The sequence below is a fragment of the Pristiophorus japonicus genome, unplaced genomic scaffold, assembly GCF_044704955.1.
Source record: "Pristiophorus japonicus isolate sPriJap1 unplaced genomic scaffold, sPriJap1.hap1 HAP1_SCAFFOLD_659, whole genome shotgun sequence".
NCBI lineage: Eukaryota > Metazoa > Chordata > Chondrichthyes > Pristiophoridae > Pristiophorus > Pristiophorus japonicus.
The window spans coordinates 171,440-194,087 of record NW_027254571.1 but is presented as its reverse complement, the minus strand read 5'-3'; the positions used below and the strand labels follow the sequence as shown (position 1 = coordinate 194,087).

The window sequence follows — 22,648 nt, the reverse complement described above, 5'->3', positions numbered from 1 at the left end:
CTCTATAGGCTCAGTGTCTCTCTCTATGGGCTCAGTGTCCCTCTATGGGCTCAGTGCCTCTCCATCCACGCTGTGTCTCTCTCTATAGGCTCAGTGTGTCTCTCGCTATAGGCTCAGTGTGTTTCTCTCTATCGGCTCAGTGTCTCTCTCTATAGGCTCAGTGTCTCTCTCTATAGGCTCAGTGTCTCTCTCTATCGGCTCAGTGTCTCTCTTTCTCTCGGCGCAGTGTTTCTCTATAGGCGCAGTGTCTCTCTATCGGCTCAGTGCCTTTCTATAAGCTCAGTATCTCTCTATAGGCTCATTGTCGCTCTATAGGCTCAGTGTCTCTCTATAGGCCCAGTGCCTATGTCTATAGGCTCAGTGTCTCTTTCTATAGGCTCAGTGTCTCTCTCTATAGGCTCGGCTCAGTGTCCCTCTCTGTAGGGTCAACTATAGGCTGTGTGTCTCTCTATAGGCTCAGTGTCTCTCTCTAGGCTCAGTGCCTCTATAGGCTGTGCTTCTATAGTCTCAATGCCTCACTCTATAGGCTCAGTGTCTCTCTATATAGGCTCAGTCTCGCTCTATGGGCTCTGTGTCCCTCTATTGGCTTAGTGTATGCCTCTATAGGCTCAGTGTCTCTCTATAGGCTCAGTGACTCTCTATCGGCTCAGTCTCTCTCTCTATAGGCTCCGCGTCGCTCTCTATAGGCTCAGTGTCTCTCTCTATAGGATAAGTGCCTCTATAGGCTGTGTTTCTATAGGCTCAGTGTCTCACTCTATATGCTCAGCCTATCCCTATAGGTTCAGTGATGAGAGGCTCGGTGTCTCACTCTATCGGCTCAGTGACTCTCTATAGGATCAGTGTCTCTCTCTCTCTAGGCTGTGTCCATCTATGGGCTCAGTATCTCTCTCTATAGGCTCAGTGTCTCTCTGTAGGCTCATTGTCTCTCTGTAGCCCCAGCGCCTATTTCTATAGGCTCTGTGTCTCTCTCTATAGGCTCAGTGTCTCTATAAGCTCAATGTCTCTCTCTATAGGCCCAGTGTCACTCTCTATAGGCCCAGTGTCACTCTCTATAGGCCCAGTGTCTCACACTATATGCTCAGTGTCTCTCTCTATAGGTTCAGTGACTACAGGCTTAGTGTCTCACTCTATAGGCTCAGTGACTCTTTATAGACTCAGTGTCTCTCTCTATAGGCTTTCTCTCTATATATGCTTTGTGTCTCTCTATTGGCTCTGTGTCTCCCTCAAATAGGCTCAGTGTCTCCCTCAAATAGGCGCCGTGTCTCTCTATAGGCTCCAAGTCTCTCTCTATAGGCTCAGTGTCTCTCTATAGGCTGTGTCTCTCTCTATAGGTTCAGTGTCTTTCTATAGGTTCAGTTTCTCTCTCTATCGACGCAGTATCCCTCTCTATAGGTGCAGTGTCTCTCTCTCTATAGGCACAGTGTCTCTCTATATTCTCCGTGTCTCTCTATAGGCTCAATATCTTTCTCTAGAGGCTCAGTGTCTCCCTCAATAGGCTCAGTGTCTCACTTAATAGGCTCAGTGTCTCACTTAATAGGCTCAGTGTCTCTCTATACGCTATTTCTCTATTGGCTCCGTGTCTCTCTATAGGCTCAGTGTCTCTCTATTGGCTCAGTGTCCCTCTATAGTCTGTCTCTCTCTCTACAGGCTCAGTGTCTCTCTCTATAGGCTCAATGTCTCTCTCTCTAGGCGCAGTGTTTCTCTATAGGCGCAATGTCTCTCCATCGGTTCCATGTGGCTCTCTATAGGCTCAGTGTCTCTATAGTCTGTGTCAATCTCTATAGGCTCAGTGTCTCTCTATGGACTCAGTGTCTCTCTCTATGGGCTCAGTGTCTCTCTCTATGGGCTCAGTGTCTCTCTATAGGCTCAGTGTTTCTCTATAGGCTCTGCATCTCTCTCTCTATGGGCGCAGTGTCATTCTATAGCCTCTGTGTCGCTATAGGCTCGGTTTCGATAGGCTCAATGTGTGTGTGTCTCTCTATGGGCTCAGTGTCTCTCTATAGGTTCAGTGCCTCTATAGGCTGTGCTTCTATATTCTCAGTGCCTCACTCTATAGGCTCAGTGTCTCTCTATTGGCTCAGTGTCGCTCTCTATAGGCTGTCTCTCTCTATAGGCTCTATAGGCTCTCTATTGGCTCTGTGCCTCCCTCAAATAGGCTCAGTGTCTCCCTCAAATAGGCGCCGTGTCTCTCTATAGGCTCCAAGTCTCTCTCTATAGGCTCAGTGTCTCTCTATGGGCTCAGTGTCGCTCTCTATAGGTGCAGTGAATCTCTCTATACTCTCTGCGTCTCTCTCTATGGGCTCAGTGTCTCTCTATGGGCTCAGTGTCTCTCTATGGGCTCAGTGTCTCACTATGGGCTCAGTGTCGCTCTCTATAGGCTCAGTGTCTCACTAGGCGCAGTGTTTCTCTATAGGCGTAGTGTCTCTATAGGCTGTGGCAATCTCTATAGGTTCCGTCTCTCTCTATAGGTTCAGTGTCCCTCTATAGGCACTGCTTCTCTCTTTATAGGATCAGTATCTTTCTCTATATACTCCGTGTCTCTCTATAGGCTCAGTGTCTCTCTATAGGTTCCGTGCCTCTCTCTATACGCTCAGTGATTCTCTCTATAGGCTCAGTGACTTTCTCTATACGCTCAGTATCTGTCTCTCCAGGCTCAGTGTCTCTCTCTATAGGCTCAGTGTCTCTCTATAGGCTCAGTGTCTCTCTCTATAGGCTCAGTGACTACAGGCTTAGTGTCTCACTCTATAGGCTCAGTGACTCTTTATAGGCTTAGTGTCTCTCTCTATGGGCTGTCTTTCTCTACAGGCTCAGTGTCTCTATTGGCTCCGTGTCTCCCTCAAATAGGCTCAGTGTCTCCCTCAAATAGGCGCCGTGTCTCTCTATAGGCTGTCTCTCTCTATAGGCTCTCTATTGGCTCTGTGTCTCCCTCAAATAGGCTCAGTGTCTCCCTCAAATAGGCGCCGTGTCTCTCTATAGGCTCCAAGTCTCTCTCTAGAGGCTCAGTGTCTCTCTATAGGCTGTGTCTCTCTCTATAGGTTCAGTGTCTTTCTATAGGTTCAGTGTCTCTCTCTATAGGCGCAGTATCTCTCTATAGGCGCAGTGTCTCTCTCTCTATAGGCACAGTGTCTCTCTATATTCTCCGTATCTCTCTATAGGCTCAATATCTTTCTCTAGAGACTCAGTGTCTCCCTCAATAGGCTCAGTGTCTCACTTAATAGGCTCAGTATCTCTCTATACGCTCTTTCTCTATTGGCTCCGTGTCTCTCTATTGGCTCCGTGTCTCTCTATTGGCTCAGTGTCTCTCTATAGGCTCAGTGTCTCTCTATAGGCTCAGTGTCTCTCTATAGGCTCAGTGTCTCTCTATAGGCTCAGTGTCCCTCTATAGTCTGTGTCTCTCTCTATAGGCTCAGTGTCTCTCTCTATAGTCTCAGTGTCTCTCTCTATAGGCTCAGTGTCTCTCTCTATAGGCTCAGTGTCTCTCTCTATACACTCAGTATCTCTCCCTAGGCTCCGTGTCTCTCTCTATAGGTGCAGTGTCTGTCTATACTCTCCGCATCTAGGCTCCATGTCTCTCTTTCGGCTCAGTGTCTCTCTCCATAGGCTAAGTGTCTGTCAATAGGCTCCGCGTCGCTCTCTCTATAGACGCAGTGTCTCTCTATAGGCTCAGTGTCTCTATATTGGCTCAGTGTCTCTCCATACGCGCTGTGTCTCTCTCTATAGGCTCAGTGTCTCTCTCCATAGGCTCAGTGTCTATCAATAGGCTCCGCATCGCTCTCTCTATAGACGCAGTGTCTCTCTATAGGCTCAGTGTCTCTCTATAGGCTCAGTGTCTCTCTATAGGCTCAGTGTCTCTCCATACGCGCTGTGTCTCTCTCTATAGGCTCAGTGTCTCTCTCCATAGGTTCAGTGTCTCTCTCCATAGGCTCAGTGTCTGTCAATAGGCCCCGCATCTCTCTCTCTATAGACGCAGTGTCTCTCTATAGGGGCAGTGTCTCTCTATCAGCTCCGAGTCTCTCTCTATCGGCTCAGTGTCTCTATAGGCTGTGTCTCTCTCTCTATAGGCTCAGTGTCTCTCTATAGGCTCAGTGTTCCTCTTCAGGCTCCTTCTCTATAGGCTCTGTTACTCTCTATAGGCTCTGTGACTCTCTCTATAGGCTGTGCGTCTCTCTATAATTTCAGTGTCTCTCTATAGGCGCAGTGTCTCTCTATACTCTTCGCGTCTCTCTCTATAGGCTCCATGTCTCTCTATAAGCTCAGTGTCTCTCTATGGATTCAGTGTCTCTCCATACGCGTTGTGCCTCTCTCTATAGGCCCAGTGTCTCTCTCTCTAGGCGCAGTGTTGCTCTATAGGCGCAGTGCCTCTCTATCGGTTCCATGTGGCTCTCTATAGGCTCAATGTCTCTATAGTCTGTGTCAATCTCTATAGGCTCAGTGTCTCTCTATGGACTCAGTGTCTCTCTTTGGCTCAGTGTCTCTCTCTATAGGCTCAGTGACTCTATAGGCTCAGTGTCTCTCTATAGGCTCAGTATCTTTCTCTCTATAGGCGCAGTGTCATTCTATAGCCTCTGTGTCTCTATAGGCTCAGTTTCTATAGGTTCAGTGTGTGTGTCTCTCTATAGGCGCAGTGTCTCTCTATAGGCGCAGTGTCTCTTTAGGCTGTGTCTCTCTCTATAGGTTCAGTGTCTTTCTATAGGTTCAGTGTCTTTCTATAGGTTCAGTGTCTCTCTCTATAGTTGCAGTATCTCTCTCTATAGGCGCAGTGTCTCTCTCTCTCTCTATAGGCACAGTGTCTCTCTCTATAGGCTCAGTGTCTCTCTCTATAGGCTCAGTGTCTCTCTCTATAGGCTCAGTGTCTCTCTCTATAGGCTCAGTGTCTCTCTCTCTCTCTATAGGCTCAGTGTCTCTCTCTAGGCTCAGTGTCTCTCTATAGGCTCAGTGTCTCTCTCTATAGGCTCAGTGTCTCTCTCTATAGGCTCAGTGTCTCTCTCTATAGGCTCAGTGTCTCTCTCTATAGGCTCAGTGTCTCTCTCTATACTCTCCGCATCTAGGCTCCATGTCACTCTCTAGGCTCAGTGTCTCTCTATGGGCTCAGTGTCTCTCTATGGGCTCAGTGTCTCTCTCTATAGGCTCAGTGTCTCTCTCTCTAGGCTCAGTGTCTCTCTCTCTAGGCTCAGTGTCTCTCTCTAGGCTCAGTGTCTCTCTCTAGGCTCAGTGTCTCTCTCTATAGGCTCAGTGTCTCTCTCCATAGGCTCAGTGTCTCTCTCCATAGGCTCCGCATCGCTATCTCTATAGACGCAGTGTCTCTCTATAGGCTCAGTGTCTCTATATTGGCTCAGTGTCTCTATATTGGCTCAGTGTCTCTCCATACACGCTGTGTCTCTCTCTATAGGCTCAGTGTCTCTCTCCATAGGCTCAGTGTCTCTCTCCATAGGCTCAGTGTCTGTCGATAGGCTCCGCATCTCTCTCTCTATAGGCTCAGTGTCTCTCTATAGGCTCAGTGTTGCTCTTCAGGCTCCTTCTCTATAGGCTCCGTGTCTTTCTATAGGCTCTGTGTCTCTCTCTATAGGCTGTGTGTCTCTCTCTATAGGCTGTGTCTCTTTATAGGTTCAGTGTCTCTCTCTATAGGCGCAGTGTCTCTCTATACTCTCCGCGTCTCTCTCTATAGGCTCCATGTCTCTCTATAGGCTCAGTATCTCTCCATACGCGCTGTGTCTCTCTCTATTGGCCCAGTGTCTCTCTCTCTCTCGACGCAGTGTTTCTCTATAGGCACAGTGTCTCTCTATCGGTTCCATGTGGCTCTCTATAGGCTCAGTGTCTCTATAGTCTGTGTCAAACTCTATAGGCTCAGTGTCTCTCTATGGACTCAGTGTCTCTCTGTAGGCTCAGTGTCTCTCTCTATAGGCTCAGTGTCTCTCTATAGGCTCAGTGTCTGTCGATAGGCTCTGCATCTCTCTCTCTATAGGCGCAGTGTCATTCTATAGCCTCTGTGTCGCTATAGGCTCAGTTTCTATAGGCTCAGTGTGTGTGTGTCTCTCTATAGGCGCAGTGTCTCTCTATAGGCGCAGTGTCTCTATAGGCTGTGTCTCTCTCTAAGAGCTCAGTGTCTCTCTATAGGCCCAGTGTCTCTCTATACGCCCAGTGTCTCTCTCTTTCGGCTCAGTGTCTCTCACAGGCCCAGTGTCTCTCTCTATAGGCTCGGCTCAGTGTCTCTATAGGCTCAGTGACCCTCTCTGTAGGCTCAACTATAGGCTGTGTGTCTCTCTATAGGCTCAGTGTCTCTCTCTATAGGCTCAGTGCCTCTATAGGCTGTGTTTCTATAGGCTAAGTGTCTCACTCTATATGCTCAGCCTATCTCTATAGGTTCAGTGACGAGAGGCTCAGTGTCTCACTCTATAGGCTCAATGACTCTCTATAGGATCAGTGTCTCTCTCTCTCTCTAGGCTGTGTCCCTCTATGGGCTCAGTGTCTCTATAGGCTCAGTGTTCCGCTCCATAGGCTCAGTGTCTGTCTCCAGGCTCAGTCTCTCTGACAATGGGCTCAGCGTCTCTCTCTATAGGCTCCCTGTCTCTCTATAGGCTCAGTGTCTTTCTATGGGCTCAGTGTCTCTCTATGCGCTCAGTGTCTCTCCATTCACACAGTGTCTCTCTCTATAGGCTCAGTGTCTCTCTCTATAGGCTCAGTGTCTCTCTCTATAGGCTCAGTGTCTCTCTTTCTCTAGGCGCGGTGTCTCTCTATCGGCTCAGTGCCTTTCTATAACCTCAGTATCTCTCTATAGGCTCAGTGTCGCTCGATAGGCTCAGTGTCTCTCACAGGCCCAGTGTCTCTCCCTATAGGCTCAGTGTCTCTCTCTATAGGCTCGGCTCAGTGTCTCTATAGGCTCAGTGACCCTCTCTGTAGGCTCAACTATAGGCCGTGTGTCTCTATAGGCTCAGTGTCTCTCTCTATAGGCTCAGTGCCTCTATAGGCTGTGTTTCTATAGGCTCAGTGTCTCACTCTATATGCTCAGCCTATCTCTATAGGTTCAGTGACGAGAGGCTCAGTGTCTCACTATATAGGCTCAATGACTCTCTATAGGCTCAGTGTCTCTCTCTATAGGCTCAGTGTCTCACTCTATGGGCTCAGTGTCTCTATAGGCTCAGTGTTCCGCTCCATCGGCTCAGTGTCTGTCTCTATGCTCAGTTTCTCTCTATGGGTCCAGTGTCTCTGACAATGGGCTCAGTGTCTCTCTGTAGGCTCAGTGTCTCTCTGTAGGCTCATTGTCTCTCTATAGCCCCAGTGCCTATGTCTATAGGCTCTGTGTCTCTCTCTATAGGCTCAGTGTCTCTATAAGCTCAATGTCTCTCTCTAAGCTCAATGTCTCTCTCTATAGGCCCAGTGTCACTCTCTATAGGCTCAGTGTCTCTCTATAGGCTCTGTGTCTCTCTTTGGCGCAGTGTCTCTCTTTGGCGCAGTGTCTCTCTATAGGCGCAGTGTCTCTCTATAGGCGCAGTGTCTCTCTATAGGCTCAGCGTCTCTCTCTATAGGCTCCCTGTCTTTCTATGGGCTCAGTGTCTCTCTATGCGCTCAGTGTCTCTCCATCCACACTGTGTCTCTCTCTATAGACTCAGTGTCTCTCTCTATAGGCTCAGTGTCTCTCTCTATAGGCTCAGTGTCTCTCTCTATAGGCTCAGTGTCTCTCTCTATAGGCTCAGTGTCTCTCTCTATAGGCTCAGTGTCTCTCTCTATAGGCTCAGTGTCTCTCTTTCTCTAGGCGCAGTGTCTCTCTATCGGCTCAGTGCCTTTCTATAACCTCAGTATCTCTCTATAGGCTCAGTGTCTCTCTATAGGCCCAGTGTCTCTCCCTATAGGCTCAGTGTCTCTCTCTGTAGGCTCGGCTCAGTGTCTCTATAGGCTCAGTGTCTCTCTCTATGGGCTCAGTGTCTCTCTATAGGCTCAGTGCCTCTATAGGCTATGCTTCTATAGTCTCAGTGCCTCACTCTATAGGCTCAGTGACTCTCTATAGGCTCAGTGTCCCTCGTTATAGGCTCAGTCTCGCTCTATGGGCTCAGTGTCCCTCTATAGGCTCAGTGTCTCTCTATAGGCTCAGTGACTCTCTATCGGCCCAGTCTCTCTCTCTCTAGGCTTCGCGTCGCTCTCTATAGGCTCAGTGTCTCTCTCTATAGGCTCAGTGCCTCTCTAGGCTGTGTTTCTATCGGCTCATTGTCTCATTCTATATGCTCAGCCTATCTCTTTCGGTTCAGTGATGAGAGGCTCAGTGTCTCACTCTATAGGCTCAATTACTCTCTATAGGATCAGTGTCTCTCTCTATCTCTCTCTCTCTCTCTCTCGGCTGTGTCCCTCTATGGGCTCAGTGTCTCTATAGGCCCAGTGTTCCGCTCTATAGGCTCAGTGTCGGTCTCCAGTCTCAGTCTCTCTCTATGGGTCCAGTGTCTCTGTCCATAGGCTCAGTGTCTCTCTGTAGGCTCAGTGTCTCTCTGTAGGCTCATTGTCTCTCTATAGCCCCAGTGCCTATGTCTATCGGCTCCATGTCTCTCTCTATAGGCTCAGTGTCTCTATAAGCTCAATGTCTCTCTCTATAGGCCCAGTGTCACTCTCTATAGGCCCAGTGTCACTCTCTATAGGCCCAGTGTCACTCTCTATAGGCTCAGTGTCACTCTCTATAGGCTCAGTATCTGTCTATAGGCTCAGTGACTCACGCTATATGCTCAGTGTCTCTCTGTCGACTCAGTGTCTCTCTGTAGGCTCATTGTCTCTCTGTAGGCTCATTGTCTCTCTATAGCCCCAGTGCCTATGTCTATAGGCTCTGTGTCTCTCTCTATAGGCTCAGTGTCTCTATAAGCTCAATGTCTCTCTCTATAGGCCCAGTGTCACTCTCTATAGGCTCAGTGTCACTCTCTATAGGCTCAGTATCTGTCTATAGGCTCAGTGACTCACGCTATATGCTCAGTGTCTCTCTCTATAGGTTCAGTGGCTACAGGCTTAGTGTCTCACTCTAGAGGCTCAGTGACTCTTTATAGGCTCAGTGTCTCTCTCTCTATAGGCTGTCTCTCTCTCTATAAGCTCAATGTCTCTCTATACTCTCCGTGCCTCTCTCTATAGGCTCCATGCCTCTCTCTATAGGCTCAGTGTCTCTCTCTATAAGCTCTGTGTCTCCCTCAAATACGCTCAGTGTCTCCATCAATTAGGCGCCGTGTCTCTCTATAGGTTCCAAGTCTCTCTCTATAGGCTCAGTGTCTCTCTATAGGTTCAGTGTCTTTCTATAGGTTCAGTGTCTCTCTCTATAGGCGCAGTGTCTCCCTATACTCTCCGCGTCTCTCTCTATAGGCTCCATGTCTCTCTATAGGTTCAGTGTCTCTCTATGGGCTCAGTGTCTTTCTCTATAGGCTCAGTGTCTCTCTCTCTCGGTGCAGTATCTCTCTATAGGCTCAGTGTCTCTCGATAGACCCAGTGTCTCTCTATAGACCCAGTGTCTCTCTATCGGTTCCGTGTGTCTCTCTATGGACTCAGTGTCTCTCTATAGCTTCAGTGTCTCTATAGGCTGTGTCTATAGGCTCAGTGTCTCTCTATAGGCTCAGTGACTACAGTGTCAGTGTCTCACTCTATAGGCTCAGTGTCTCTCTATGGGCGGAGTGTCTCTCTATAGGCTCAGTGTCTCTCTTTCGGCTCAGTGACTACATGCTCAGTGTCTCTCTCTCTCTCTATAGGCTCAGTGTCTCTCTCTCTAGGTGCAGTGTTTCTCTATAGGCTCAGTGCCTCTCGCTATAGGCTCAGTGTCTCTCTCTATAGGCTCAGTGTCTCTCTCTATAGGCTGTCCCTCTCTAAAGGCTCAGTGTCTCTCTATACTCTCCGTGACTCTCTCTCTATAGGCTCAGCGTCTCTCTCTATAGGCTCTGTGTCTTTCTATTGGCTCAGTGTCTCCCTCAAATAGGCTCAGTGACTCTCTATAGGCTTGTTCTCTAAAGGGTCCGTGTCTCTCTCTATAGGCTCAGTGTCTCTCTATAGGCTGTGTCTCTCTCTATAGGCTCAGTGTCTCTCTCTATACTCTCCGTGTCTCTCTCTCTATAGGCTCCATGTCTCTCTATAGGTTCAGTGTCTCTCTCTATGGGCGCAGTGTCTCTCTCTATGGGCGCAGTGTCTCTATAGGCGTAGTGTCTTTCTTTATAGGCTCCTTGTCTCTCTATAGGCCCAGTGTCTCTATAGCTCCATTTCTCTCTCTATAGGCTCAGTGTCTCTCGCTATAGGTTCAGTGTCTCTCTCTATAGGCTCAGTGTCTCTCTCTCTCTCTCTCTCTTTCGGCTCAGTGTCTCTCGCTATAGGCTCAGCGTCTCTCTCTATAGGCTCAGTGTCTCTCTCTATAGGCTCAGTGTCTCTCTCTATAGGCTCAGTGTCTCTCTGTAGGCTCAGTATTTCACTATAGGCTCACTGTCTCTCTATAGGCTCAGTATTTCTCTATAGACTCTGTCTCCCTCTATAGGTTCAGTGTTTCTCTATAGGCTGTGTCTCTATAGGCTCAATTTCTCTATAGGCTCATTGTCTCTCTATAGACAGTGTCTCTCCATAGGCTCAATGTCTCTCTGTAGGCTCAGTATTTCTCTATAGTCTCAGTGTCACTCTATGGGCTCAGTGTCTCTCTCTATAGGCTCTGCCTCTCTCTGTATAGGCTTGTTAGCTCTCTCTATAGGCTCAGCGTCTCTCGATAGGCTCAGTGTTTCTCTATAGGCTCAGTGTCTCTCTCTATAGGCTCAGAGTCTCTTTTTATGCTCCGTGTCTCGCTATAGGCTCCGTGTCTCTCTATAGGTTCCGTGTCTCTCTATAGGCTCCGTGTCTCTCTATAGGCTCCGTGTCTCTTTCTATCGGTTCAGCGTCTCTATAGGCTCAGTCTCTCTCTCTATAGGCTCAGTGTCTCTCTCTATAGGCTCAGTGTCTCTCTATAGGCTCAGTGTCTCTCTCTATAGGCTCAGTGTCTCTCTCTATAGGCTCTGCCTCTCTCTGTATAGGCTTGTTAGCTCTCTCTATAGGCTCAGCGTCTCTCTATAGGCTCAGTGTTTCTCTATAGGCTCAGTGTCTCTCTCTATAGGCTCAGAGTCTCTTTTTATGCTCCGTGTCTCGCTATAGGCTCCGTGTCTCTCTATGGGTTCCGTGTCTCTCTATAGGCTCCGTGTCTCTTTCTTTCGGTTCAGCGTCTCTATAGGCTCAGTCTCTCTCTCTATAGGCTCAGTGTCTCTCTCTATAGGCTCAGTGTCTCTCTATAGGCTCAGTGTCTCTCTCTATAGGCTCAGTGTCTCTCTCTATAGGCTCTGCCTCTCTCTGTATAGGCTTGTTAGCTCTCTCTATAGGCTCAGCGTCTCTCTATAGGCTCAGAGTCTCTCTTTAGGCTCCGTGTCTCTCTATCGGCTCCGTGTCTCCCTATAGGCTCCGTGTCTCTTTCTATAGGTTCAGCGTCTCTATAGGCTCAGTGTCTCTGTCTATAGGCTCAGTGTCTCTCTATATGCTCCGTGTCTCTCTATAGGCTCCGTGTCTCTCTATAGGCTCCGTGTCTCTCTATAGGCTCCGTGTCTCTCTCTATAGGCTCTGTGTCTCTCTCTATAGGCGCTGTGTCTCTCTCTCTAATGGCTCAGTGTCTCTCTATAGGCTCGGTTTCTCTATAGGCTCTGTGTCCCTCTATATGCTCAGTGTTTCTATAGGCTCAGTGGCTCCCTATAGGCTGCGTCTCTATAGGCTCAGTCTCTCTCTATAGGCACAGTGTCTCTCTATAGGCTCAGTGTCTCTATAGGCTCAGTGTCTCTCTTTATAGGCTCAGTGCCTCTCTCTCTATAGGCTCTGTGTCTCTCTCTCTATAGGCTCAGTGTCTCTCTCTATAGGCTGTGTCTTTATAGACTCAGTGTCTCCCTATAGGCTCAGCATTTCTCTTTAAGTTGTGTCTCTCTATAGGATCACTATTTCTCTATAGGCTCAGTGTCTCTCTCTATAAGCGCTGTGTCTCTCTATATAGGCTCAGTTTCCTTCTATATGCTCAATGTATCTATAGGCTCAGTGTCTCCCTATAGTCTGTGTCTCTATAGGATCAGTGTCTCTCTATAGGCCCCTTGTCTCTCTCTATAAGCTCAGTGTCTTTCTATATGCTCAGTATTTATCTATAGGCTCAGTGTTTCCCTTTCGGCTCAGTGTCTCTCTCTCGCTATAGGTGCTGCGTGTCTCTCTCTCTTTCGGCTCTGTTTCTCTCTCTATAGGTTCAGTGTCTCTCTCTATAGTTTCAGTGTCTCTCTATAGGCTCAATGTCTCGCTCTATAGGTTCAGTTCTATCTCTATAGGTTCAGTGTCTCTATGGACTCAGTGTCTCTCTATAGGCTCAGTATTTCTCTCTATAGGTTCAGAGTCTCGCTATAGGCTACATGTCTCTCTCTATAGGTTCAATGTCTCTATGGACTCAGTGTCTCTCTATAGGTTCAGTGTCTCTCTATAGGCTCAGTGTCTCTCTATAGGCTCAGTGTCTTTCTCTATAGACTGTATCTCTCTATGTGCTGACAGTTCCATCCATATTGCATGAGGTAGCATAGAGTAACACTGCATACTTTACAGCTCCAGGGTTTGTTTCCCTTCCCTAGGCTCACTCAGGTTCATTTGCCATTTCTCAGCCCAATGTCCTGGTACTCTGCACCTGATCAGCTGGCTCAGAGTTATTTGCGACTCCGTGACCTCGATGTCAGGTGGTAATAAATAGTGCATTGCTTTGTCTGAGTAAAGAGGCATTGGTGACGTCCAAACATCAGATAGGCCATAGTTAACAGTACTCTGTGCATCATTTATTACAGAGCACGATTCTGTGATGAATCCTCTGTACATCGTTGCATTTTACCGCACTGCACCGCACTGCACTGTACCGCACCGCACTGTACTGTACCGCACCGCACTGTACCGTACCGCACTGCATTGTACCGTACCGCACTGCATCGTACCGCACCGCACTGCATTGTACTGTACCGCACTGCATTGTACCGCACTGCACTGCATTGTACTGTACCGCACTGCATTGTACTGTACCGCACTGCACCGTACTGTACCGCACTGCATTGTACTGTACCGCACTGCACCGTACTGTACCGCACTGCACCGTACTGTACCGCACTGCATTGTACTGTACCGCACTGCACCGTACTGTACCGCACTGCATTGTACTGTACCGCACTGCACCGTACTGCACCGTACTGTACCGCACTGCACCGTACTGCACCGTACTGTACCGCACTGCACCGTACTGTACCGCACTGCACCGTACTGTACCGCACTGCATTGTACTGTACCGCACTGCACTGTACCGCACCGCACTGTACTGTACCGCACCGCACTGTACCGTACCGCACTGCATTGTACCGTACCGCACCGCACTGTACCGTACCGCACTGCACTGTACCGTACCGCACTGCATTGTACCGTACCGCACTGCATCGTACCGCACCGCACTGCATTGTACTGTACCGCACTGCATTGTACCGCACTGCACTGCATTGTACTGTACCGCACTGCATTGTACTGTACCGCACTGCACCGTACTGTACCGCACTGCATTGTACTGTACCGCACTGCACCGTACTGCACCGTACTGTACCGCACTGCACCGTACTGCATTGTACTGTACCGCACCGTACTGTACCGCACTGCACCGTACTGTACCGCACTGCACCGTACTGTACCGCACTGCACCGTACTGCATTGTACTGTACCGCACTGCACAGTACTGCATTGTACTGTACCGCACTGCATTGTAGTGTACCGCACTGCACCGTACTGTACCGCACTGCACCGTACTGTACCGCACTGTACTGTACCGCACTGCACCGTACTGTACCGCACTGCATTGTACTGTACCGCACTGCACCGTACTGTACCGCACTGCATTGTACTGTACCGTACTGCACTGTACAGCACTGCATTGTACTGTACCGCACTGCACCGTACTGTACCGCACTGCATTGTACTGTACCGCACTGCACCGTACTGTACCGCACTGCATTGTACTGTACCGTACTGCACTGTACCACACTGCACCGCACTGTACTGTACCGCACTGCACCGTGTGCGGGGAGGCAGAGGGAAGTTGAGGGGAGACGGGTGCGGGGGATGGAGGGGAGAGTGGTGGAGGTGGGGAGCGGAGAAACCCAGGGCGAGGGACAGGAGGGGCCACATTGCAGCGAAGGTCTGGGGGGGCGAAGTGTGTTGGAGAGGCAGGCCTGAGGGCTCTGTGCCTCGGTGCGGGGAGTGTTCAGAGTGGGATGGACGGGTTGAAACTGCGCAGATGCCGGTTGGTCGATGTGGTGTGGTTGGCGTCGCGGGGGCGTGGCTCTGGGGTGGCCGGGCTGGGAATCGATATCCAGGGGTGTTCGGCATTTGGGAAGGATTCTGACGGGACGGGGCGGGTTGGGTGCGGGGAGAGTGTTCCCGGTGCTGGGTGGGTCCGGAGCCGGTGGGATGCACGCTCTTGGAATGGGGGTGGGCTGTTTGGAGCTGGGATTGGGAGAGACTTCTTCACTCGGGGAGTTGTTGGCCTGTGGGGTTCCCTGCCGCAGACAGTTGTTGATGCCAGTTCATTGGATGTGTTTGGGAGGGAGTTGGATGTGGTCCTTGCGGCTGGGGGAGGGGTCGGGGGGGTGGAGGGGGCGTGGGGGGAGGTGCTGGGGTGGGTGAGCAGCCATGATCTTGTTGAATGGTGGTGCAGGCTCGAAGGGCCGAATGGCCTACTCCTGCACCTATTTTCTATGTTTCTATGACCCCCCAGAGAACACTGACCCCTGACCCCCAGAGCACTGCGGACCCTGAGAGCGCGCTGGGCGGGACCCCAAGGGCTGCACTGACCCCAAGGGCACTGTGGGACCCCGAGGGCGTATAGCCAACGCTAACGTTGACGAGCCCCTCCCGGAGCCCAAGATAATCGCGGCCTTCGCCCATCAGGTGGCGCAGTGGGAAGGAGTGGGTCTCGGGGGTTGTGAGAGCGTGCACGCTGGGTGACACTGGCACTGGGACCATCGCTTGCACCTCGGACAAGCTGTGATGCCTCAGAACGTGAGATCTCACCGGTACTGGGGGCTTGTTTGCTGGTGTACCAACAGCCATTCGTTGTATGGTACATCGAAGCGTTTTCGAAGAACTAGAAACAGACGAAAGTTCAGCCATTGGACACCGTCACCTCAATGACTGCTGGGTCAATGTTGGGTCAATGTTTCATAGCCAGATCATGTTTTAATGGTGCTCCACATAAAGGTCCTGGCATTAACGCTTACTTTAATCTCTGCATTATTTTCACACCACCACTTTGTGCATGGGAGCAACTCGCCCTTCGGTCTGTTCTCTCACTTATTATGGGAGTGCCACGCAGCCCGACGGGAATAGATGAGAAGACATTTCCTCCCCAGTTTTGGCTCTGCACCTTTCCGGTAACATTTACACCACAGCAACAGCCAAAGCCCCTCACATATCTCACACCTCGCCCAATGCAGGCGCCTCGAGATTGCAGCTACACACTGGACACGACTTGTAGCAGCACTCGCTGTCAGCCTGCCTACGGACCTCAGCTATCCTTCAGTGATAGTTATTCCAGCTTCCCCTCATGGCTCAGTAAGAATGAAGGCAGCCCAGTCCCCAGCTCCCCGTGCTGCCCAGGTACTGTACCTCTCAGGATGCCCCTCGTCCAACAGTGTCCGGCACGTCTGGGAGAACTGACAGATGTTCTCCGCATAATCATCGATGGTCTGCTCCAGAATCAGGTGCTTCTTCAACATCTGGAGCGAGCTCTGTTCGTCCTACAGCGGTGAGAACACACACAGACAGCTCAGTCGGAGCATCTTATTCCCAAACACGGACTGTAACACAGAGAATCGGCCATCAAGCCAATCCCTGCGCCCACTGCAATGGCCTTCCCCGAGGGATGGACAGTAACAGTGACACATCCAACAAGGCAAACATCAACTGAACATTGCACTGTTTCCAAAGACCCCACTCACACCATTCTGAAGCAAGTATTGATTCATTCTGATGGGACACTGCTCTTGGAGCTGGGTCTCTGTCGACATTGGCTGAACCTTCAAATGTTTTCTCTAATGCCCTCTACTCCTGTGATCCACAATAACCCACGTACATCTACTTAACTCCTCCTTTCAGAAGGCTAGAGGCCAACCATAGAATCTTAATAAACAGGAAAGGCCATTCGGCCCATCGTGCCTGTGCCGGCTCTGTGACAGAGCGATCCAATAAATCCCACTCCCCGCTCCTCCTTCCCCACAGCCCGGCAAATATTTATCGAATTCCCTTTCGAAAGTCACAACTAACCCTGTCCCCTTTCAGGCAGTGCGTTCCCGATCACAACTCACTGCGTAATTCTTTTCACGAATGTCATCTCTGATTCATTAGCCTCAACCAGAAGACACAGATTTCAGATCAGTGGCAAAAAATCTAGGGGGGAGAAACTTTTATTAAGCAACGAGTTGTGATCGTAACGTACTACGGAATTGGAGAAATACTTCGAACGGAAAATTCTGCCGAGCTACGGGGAAAGAGTGGGGAGTGGGACTGATTGGGACCTCTTTCAGTGAGCCAGCACACACACGATGGGCTGAACAGCCTCCTTGTCTACCTTATCGTTCTGTGACATTTCCGTTCTCCTTCCTCCAAAACCAGTATTCTGCTAACTAAAAACATGCTTCCCATCTTCCTCCTCTCCCCCCCATTGCAGCTCCTCTTCCTTAACCTCTAACCTCATTAACTCTCGATCTCTGACCTCCAACATCACTCTTAACTCTCGATCTCTAACCTCTAACCTCATTCTTAACTCTCGATCTCTAACCTCTAACCTCATTCTTATCTCTCGATCTCTAACCTCTAACCTCATTCTTAACTCTCGATCTCTAACCTCCAACATCACTCTTATCTCTCGATCTCTAACCTCCAACATCACTCTTATCTCTCGATCTCTAACCTCTAACCTCATTCTTAACTCTCGATCTCTAACCTCTAACCTCATTCTTATCTCTCGATCTCTAACCTCCAACATCACTCTTAACTCTCGATCTCTAACCTCTAACCTCATTCTTAACTCTCGATCTCTAACCTCTAACCTCATTCTTAACTCTCGATCTCTAACCTCTAACCTCATTCTTATCTCTCGATCTCTAACCTCCAACATCACTCTTAACTCTCGATCTCTAACCTCCAACATCACTCTTAACTCTCGATCTCTAACCTCTAACCTCATTCTTAACTCTCGATCTCTAACCTCCAACATCATTCTTATCTCTCGATCTCTAACCTCCAACATCACTCTTAACTCTCGATCTCTAACCTCCAACATCACTCTTAACTCTCGATCTCTAACCTCTAACCATGGAATCCGGGACAAAGTGGCAAGTTGGATGCAAAACTGTCTCAGAGGTAGGAAGCAAAGGGTAATGGTTGATGGATGTTTTTGTGACTGGAAGGCTGTATCCAGTGGGGTTCCGCCAGGCTCAGTGCTGGGTCCCTTGCTTTTTGTGGTATATATCAATGACTTGAACTTCAATGTTGGGGGTATGATTAAGAAGTTTGCAGGTGATACTAAAATAGGCTGTGTGGTTGATAATGAAGAAAGCTGCGGACTGCAAGAAGATATCAATGTACTGGTCAGGTGGGCAGAACTGTGGCAAATGGAATTTAATCCGGATAAGTGTGAGGTAATGCATTTTGGGGAGGTCTAACAAGGCGAGGGAATACACATTAAATGGTACGACACTGAAAAGTGTAGAGGAACAAAGGAACCTTGGAGTGCAGGTCCACAGATCCCTGAAGGGAGCAGGCCAGGTAGATAAGGTGGTTAAGAAGGTATATGGAATACTTGCCTTTATTAGCCGAGGCATAGAATACAAAAGTAGGGAGGTTATGCTTGAACTGTATAAAACACGTGTTAGGCGGCAGCTGGAGTACTGTATTGTGTTCCTAACACAGATGAGGCTGCACACAGGGAGGTTAAAGTAACAGTGACCTCAGTCTTTATTAAGACACTCCAGAGTGAGGATCGGGCCTTAGGGATCGGCTTATATACAGTGCTCCCAAGGGATGCTGGGATCCCTTGGGACTTCAGGTGATGCGCTCCCTGGTGGCGGAACATGGGAGTGCATGCTTTACGGATACACAACATCACTCCCCCACCAAAGTCAAAGTGAAAACTATTTACAAGGTGAGGCGGTCGGGAGCCTTTCTTTCCCTCGTGGACCGCCTCGGAACAAATGTCTGTTCTGGTGTGTTGGCTGTGCCCTCGCTGAGCTGGCGTGTTGTTGGCCCTGCAGGGCTGCTGGGTGAGCCTGGCCTTGCTGGGCTGTTGGGCGTGATGGGTTCGATTTCCTGGTCCGGCGTGGTGTCGTTGATCCTTTGGGTGTGTGTTGTGGGCTCGAAAAAGGTGGTGTCTGCTGTGGGTTGTTCAGGGCAGTCTGTGAACCGCAGCCTCGTTTGGTCCAGGTGCTTTCTGCAAATTTGTCCATTGTCTAGTTTGACTACAAACACCCTATTCCCTTCTTTAGCTTTCACCGTGCCCGCGATCCACTTGGGACCATGTCCATAGTTTAGCACATACACAGGGTCATTCAGATCAATTTCCTGTGACACAGTGGCGCGACCATCGTTTACATTTTGTTGCTGCCGCCTGCTCTCTACCTGATCATGTAGGTTGGGGTAGACCAGCGAGAGTCTGGTTTTAAGTGTCCTTTTCATGAGTAGCTCAGCCGGGGGCACCCCTGTGAGTGAGTGGGGTCTCGTACGGTAGCTGAGCAGTACTCGGGACAGGCGGGTTTGGAGTGAGCCTTCTGTGACTCGTTTCAGGCTCTGTTTGATTGTTTGTACTGCCCGCTCTGCCTGCCCATTGGAGGCTGGTTTAAACGGGGCCGAGGTGACATGTTTGATCTCATTGCAGGTCATAAATTCTTTAAATTCGGCACTGGTGAAACATGGCCCGTTGTCACTGACCAGTATGTCAGGCAGGCCGTGGGGAACAAGCATTTTACCGAGAAATGGGCCCGCATAGTCGACATGGATCCTTGACCATGGTCTGGAGGGCCAGGAACTCAAACTTAGTGGTGCCTCTCTGGGTGCGTTGCTCAACTGAGCACACACACTGCATTGCCGTACACAGGACTCTAAGTCAGAGTCGATACCAGGCCACCACATGTGGGATCTGGCTATCGCTTTCATCATTACTATACCCGGGTGTGTGCTGTGGAGATCCAAGCTGAACGTCTCCCTGCCCTTTTTGGGTAGCACTACGTGTTTACCCCACAACAGGCAGTCTGCCTGAATGGACAGCTCGTCCTTTCCCCGCTGGAATGGCTTGATTAGCTCTTGCATTTCAACGGGGATGTTGGCCCAGCTCCCATGCAGTACAGTTTTTTACTAGGGACAGCAGAGGATCTTGGCTGGTCCAAGTCCTAATCTGGCGGGCTGTGACAGGTGATTTATCATTTTCAAATGCTTCCATGACCATCAACAAGTCTGCGGGCTGCGCCACCATCAACAAGTTTGCAGGCTGCACCATTTCCACCTCCGTGGTGGGCAATGGTAGTCGACTGAGAGCATCCGCACAGTTCTCGGTGCCTGGCCTATGGCGGATGGTATAGTTATACGCTGATAGCGCGAGTGCCCACCTTTGTATGCGGGCTGAGGCATTAGTATTTATCCCCTTGTTTTCAGCGAACAGGGATATGAGGGGCTTGTGATCGGTTTCCAGCTCAAATTTGAGGCCAAACAGATACTGATGCATTTTCTTTACCCCGAACACACACACGCTAATGCCTCTTTCTCAATCATGCTATAGGCCCTCTCGGCCTTAGACAAGCTCCTGGAGGCATAAGCGACAGGTTGCAACTTCCCCGCAACGTTAGCTGGTTGTAATACACACCCGACTCCGTATGACGACGCGACACATGCTAGCACATGTCTTTTACACGGGTTATACAATACAAGCAGCTTGTTGGAGCATAAAATGTTTCTGGCTTTCTCAAAAGCAATTACTTGTTTTTTTCCCCATACCCAGTTCTCACCTTTACGCAATAACACATGTAGGGGCTCTAAAAGGGTGCTTAATCCCGGTAGGAAGTTCCCAAAATAGTTGAGGAGTCCCAGGAACGACCGCAGCTCCGTGACATTCTGTGGCCAGGGTGCGTTCCTGATAGCCTCTGTCTTGGCGTCTGTGGGCCGAATGCCGTCCGCCGCTATCTTTCTCCCCAAAAACTCCACTTCTGTTGCCATGAAGACGCATTTCGACCTCTTCAGCCGCAGCCCTATGCGATCCAGTCGCTGGAGGACCTCCTCCAGGTTTTGTAGGTGCTCGGCGGTGTCCCGACCCATGACCAATATATCATCCTGAAAAACCACCGTGCATGGTACCGACTTGAGTAGGCTCTCCATGTTTCTCTGGAAGATTGCTGCAGCCGACTGAATTCCAAACGGGCATCTGTTGTAGATGAACAGTCCCTTGTGTGTGTTGATGCAGGTGAGGCCCTTCGAAGACTCCTCCAGCTCCTGCGTCATGTAGGCTGAAGTCAGGTCGAGCTTGGTGAACGTCTTGCCTCCTGCCAGCGTCACAAATAGGTCGTCAGCCTTAGGTAGCGGGTATTGGTCCTGTAGCAAGAAACAATTAATAGTTACTTTATAATCGCCGCAAATCCTGACCGTGCCATCACTTTTGAGTACTGGAACAATCGGGCTGGCCCACTCGCTGAATTCCACTGGGGAGATGATGCCCTCGCGTTGCAGCCTGTCCAGCTCGATTTCCACTCTCTCCCTCATCATGTGAAGTACCGCTCGCGCCTTGTAGTGAATGGGTCGTGCCTCTGGGACCAAGTGGATCCGCACCTTCGCCCCGGAAAAGTTTCCAATGCCTGGCTCAAAAAGGGAAGGAAATTTGTTAAGAACCTGGGTACATGAGGCCTCATCGACATGTGATAGCGCTCGGATGTCATCCCAGTTCCAGCGGATTTTGCCCAGCGAGCTCCTTCCAAGCAGTGTGGGGCCATCGCCCGGGACAATCCAGAGTGGCAGTTTGTGCACCGTGCCCTCGTAGGTGACCTTGACCATGGCGCTGCCCAGGACAGTGATAAGCTCTTTGGTGTACGTTCTCAGTTTCGTGTGGATGGGGCTCAGGGCTGGTCTGAGTGCCTTGTTGCATCACAGTCTCTCAAACATCTTATTACTCATGATGGATTGGCTAGCGCCAGTGTCCAGTTCCATGGCTACAGGTAAGCCATTCAATTTTACTATAGGTGGACATTTCGTCGAAAATGCGTGCACCCCGTGTACTTCAGCATCTGTCTCCTCTCTCTGAGGCTTGAAATTGTTTTGATCCACCATGGACCGATCTTCCTCTGCCATGTGGTGGTTAGCAGGTTTTGCAGAGCTTGCAGCTCGTTTGCAAGCTCGTTGGAGGTGCCCCATTGTTCCACAGCTCTTGCAAACATACCCTTTGAAGCGGCATGAATAGGCTGAATGGAAGCCTCCACAACGCAAGCAAGGTGTGAATTGCCTTGTATTCATCCTTTGTTGGGGATTCTGAGTCATCTGGGTCACCTGAGGCCTGCTGGCAGTTGCAGACTCGTGGTTTCTGCCCTGTACATTTCTACTCGCAAACACAGTTCCAGTTAATTTATGAACATTGCTAGCACTTGTGTGCTGAGAGATTTGTTTTGTGTTATCATTTGTTTGGTGGACATAAACGCCTGTGCTATCGCAATGGCCTTACTGAGGGTCGGTATCTCTCGTCAAAAGTTTTCGTAGGATAGTCTCGTGGCCAATGCCCAGTACAAAAAAGTCTCTGAGCATTTGCTCCAGGTAGCCATCAAACTCACATTGTCCTGTAAGTCGCCTTAGCTCGGCGACGTAGCTCGCCACTTCCTGACCTTCAGATCGCTGGCACGTGTAGAACCGATACCTCGCCATCAGCACGCTCTCCCTCGGGTTAAGATGCTCCCCAACCAGTGTACACAGCTCCTCATACGACTTATCTGTGGGTTTCACCGGAGCCAGAAGATTCTTCATGAGGCTGTAGGTCAGTGCCCCGCAGACCGTGAGGAGGACCGCTCTCCTTTTTGCAGCGCTTCCTTCTCCGTCCAGCTCGTTGGCTACAAAGTACTGGTCTAGCCGTTCGACATAGGCTTCCCAGGCCTCACCCTCCGAGAACTTCTCCAGGATTCCCACAGTTTGCTGCATCTTTGCGTTGGATTCGTATACTCGTCACCAGTTATTGTGTTCCGAACACAGATGAGACTGTACACAGGGAGGTTAAAGTAACAGTGACCTCAATCTTTATTAAGACATTCCAGAGTGAGGAACAGGCTTATATACAGTGCTCCCAAGGGATGCTGGGATCGCTTGGGACTTCAGGGGATGTGCCCCCTGGTGGCGGAACATGGGAATGCATGCTTTACAGATACACAACATACTACGTACAGTTCTAGTCACCACATTACAGGAAAGATGTGATTGCACTGGAAAGGGTGCAGAGGAGATTTACAAGAATGTTACCTAGACTGGAGAATTTTTGTTATGAGGAAAGATTGGAGATGTTGGGTCTGTTTTCTTTGCAACAGAGGAGGCTGAGGGGAGACCTGATTGAGGTGTATAACATTATGAGGGGCCTGGA

General features: G+C 49.8%; 1 protein-coding gene across 1 annotated transcript in view; it reads right to left on the bottom strand.

Moving 5' to 3' along the window:
- The window catches only part of LOC139255888 (spectrin beta chain, non-erythrocytic 1-like), a gene marked incomplete at both ends in the record, with an annotated part of 232,208 nt that overhangs the window by 38,171 nt on the left and 171,389 nt on the right, over nucleotides 1-22,648 (bottom strand). Inside the window, one exon of the mRNA XM_070874048.1 lies at nucleotides 15,664-15,794. Within this exon, the coding sequence (XP_070730149.1) occupies nucleotides 15,664-15,794 (131 nt within the window). The remainder of the gene's footprint in view (nucleotides 1-15,663; nucleotides 15,795-22,648) is intronic.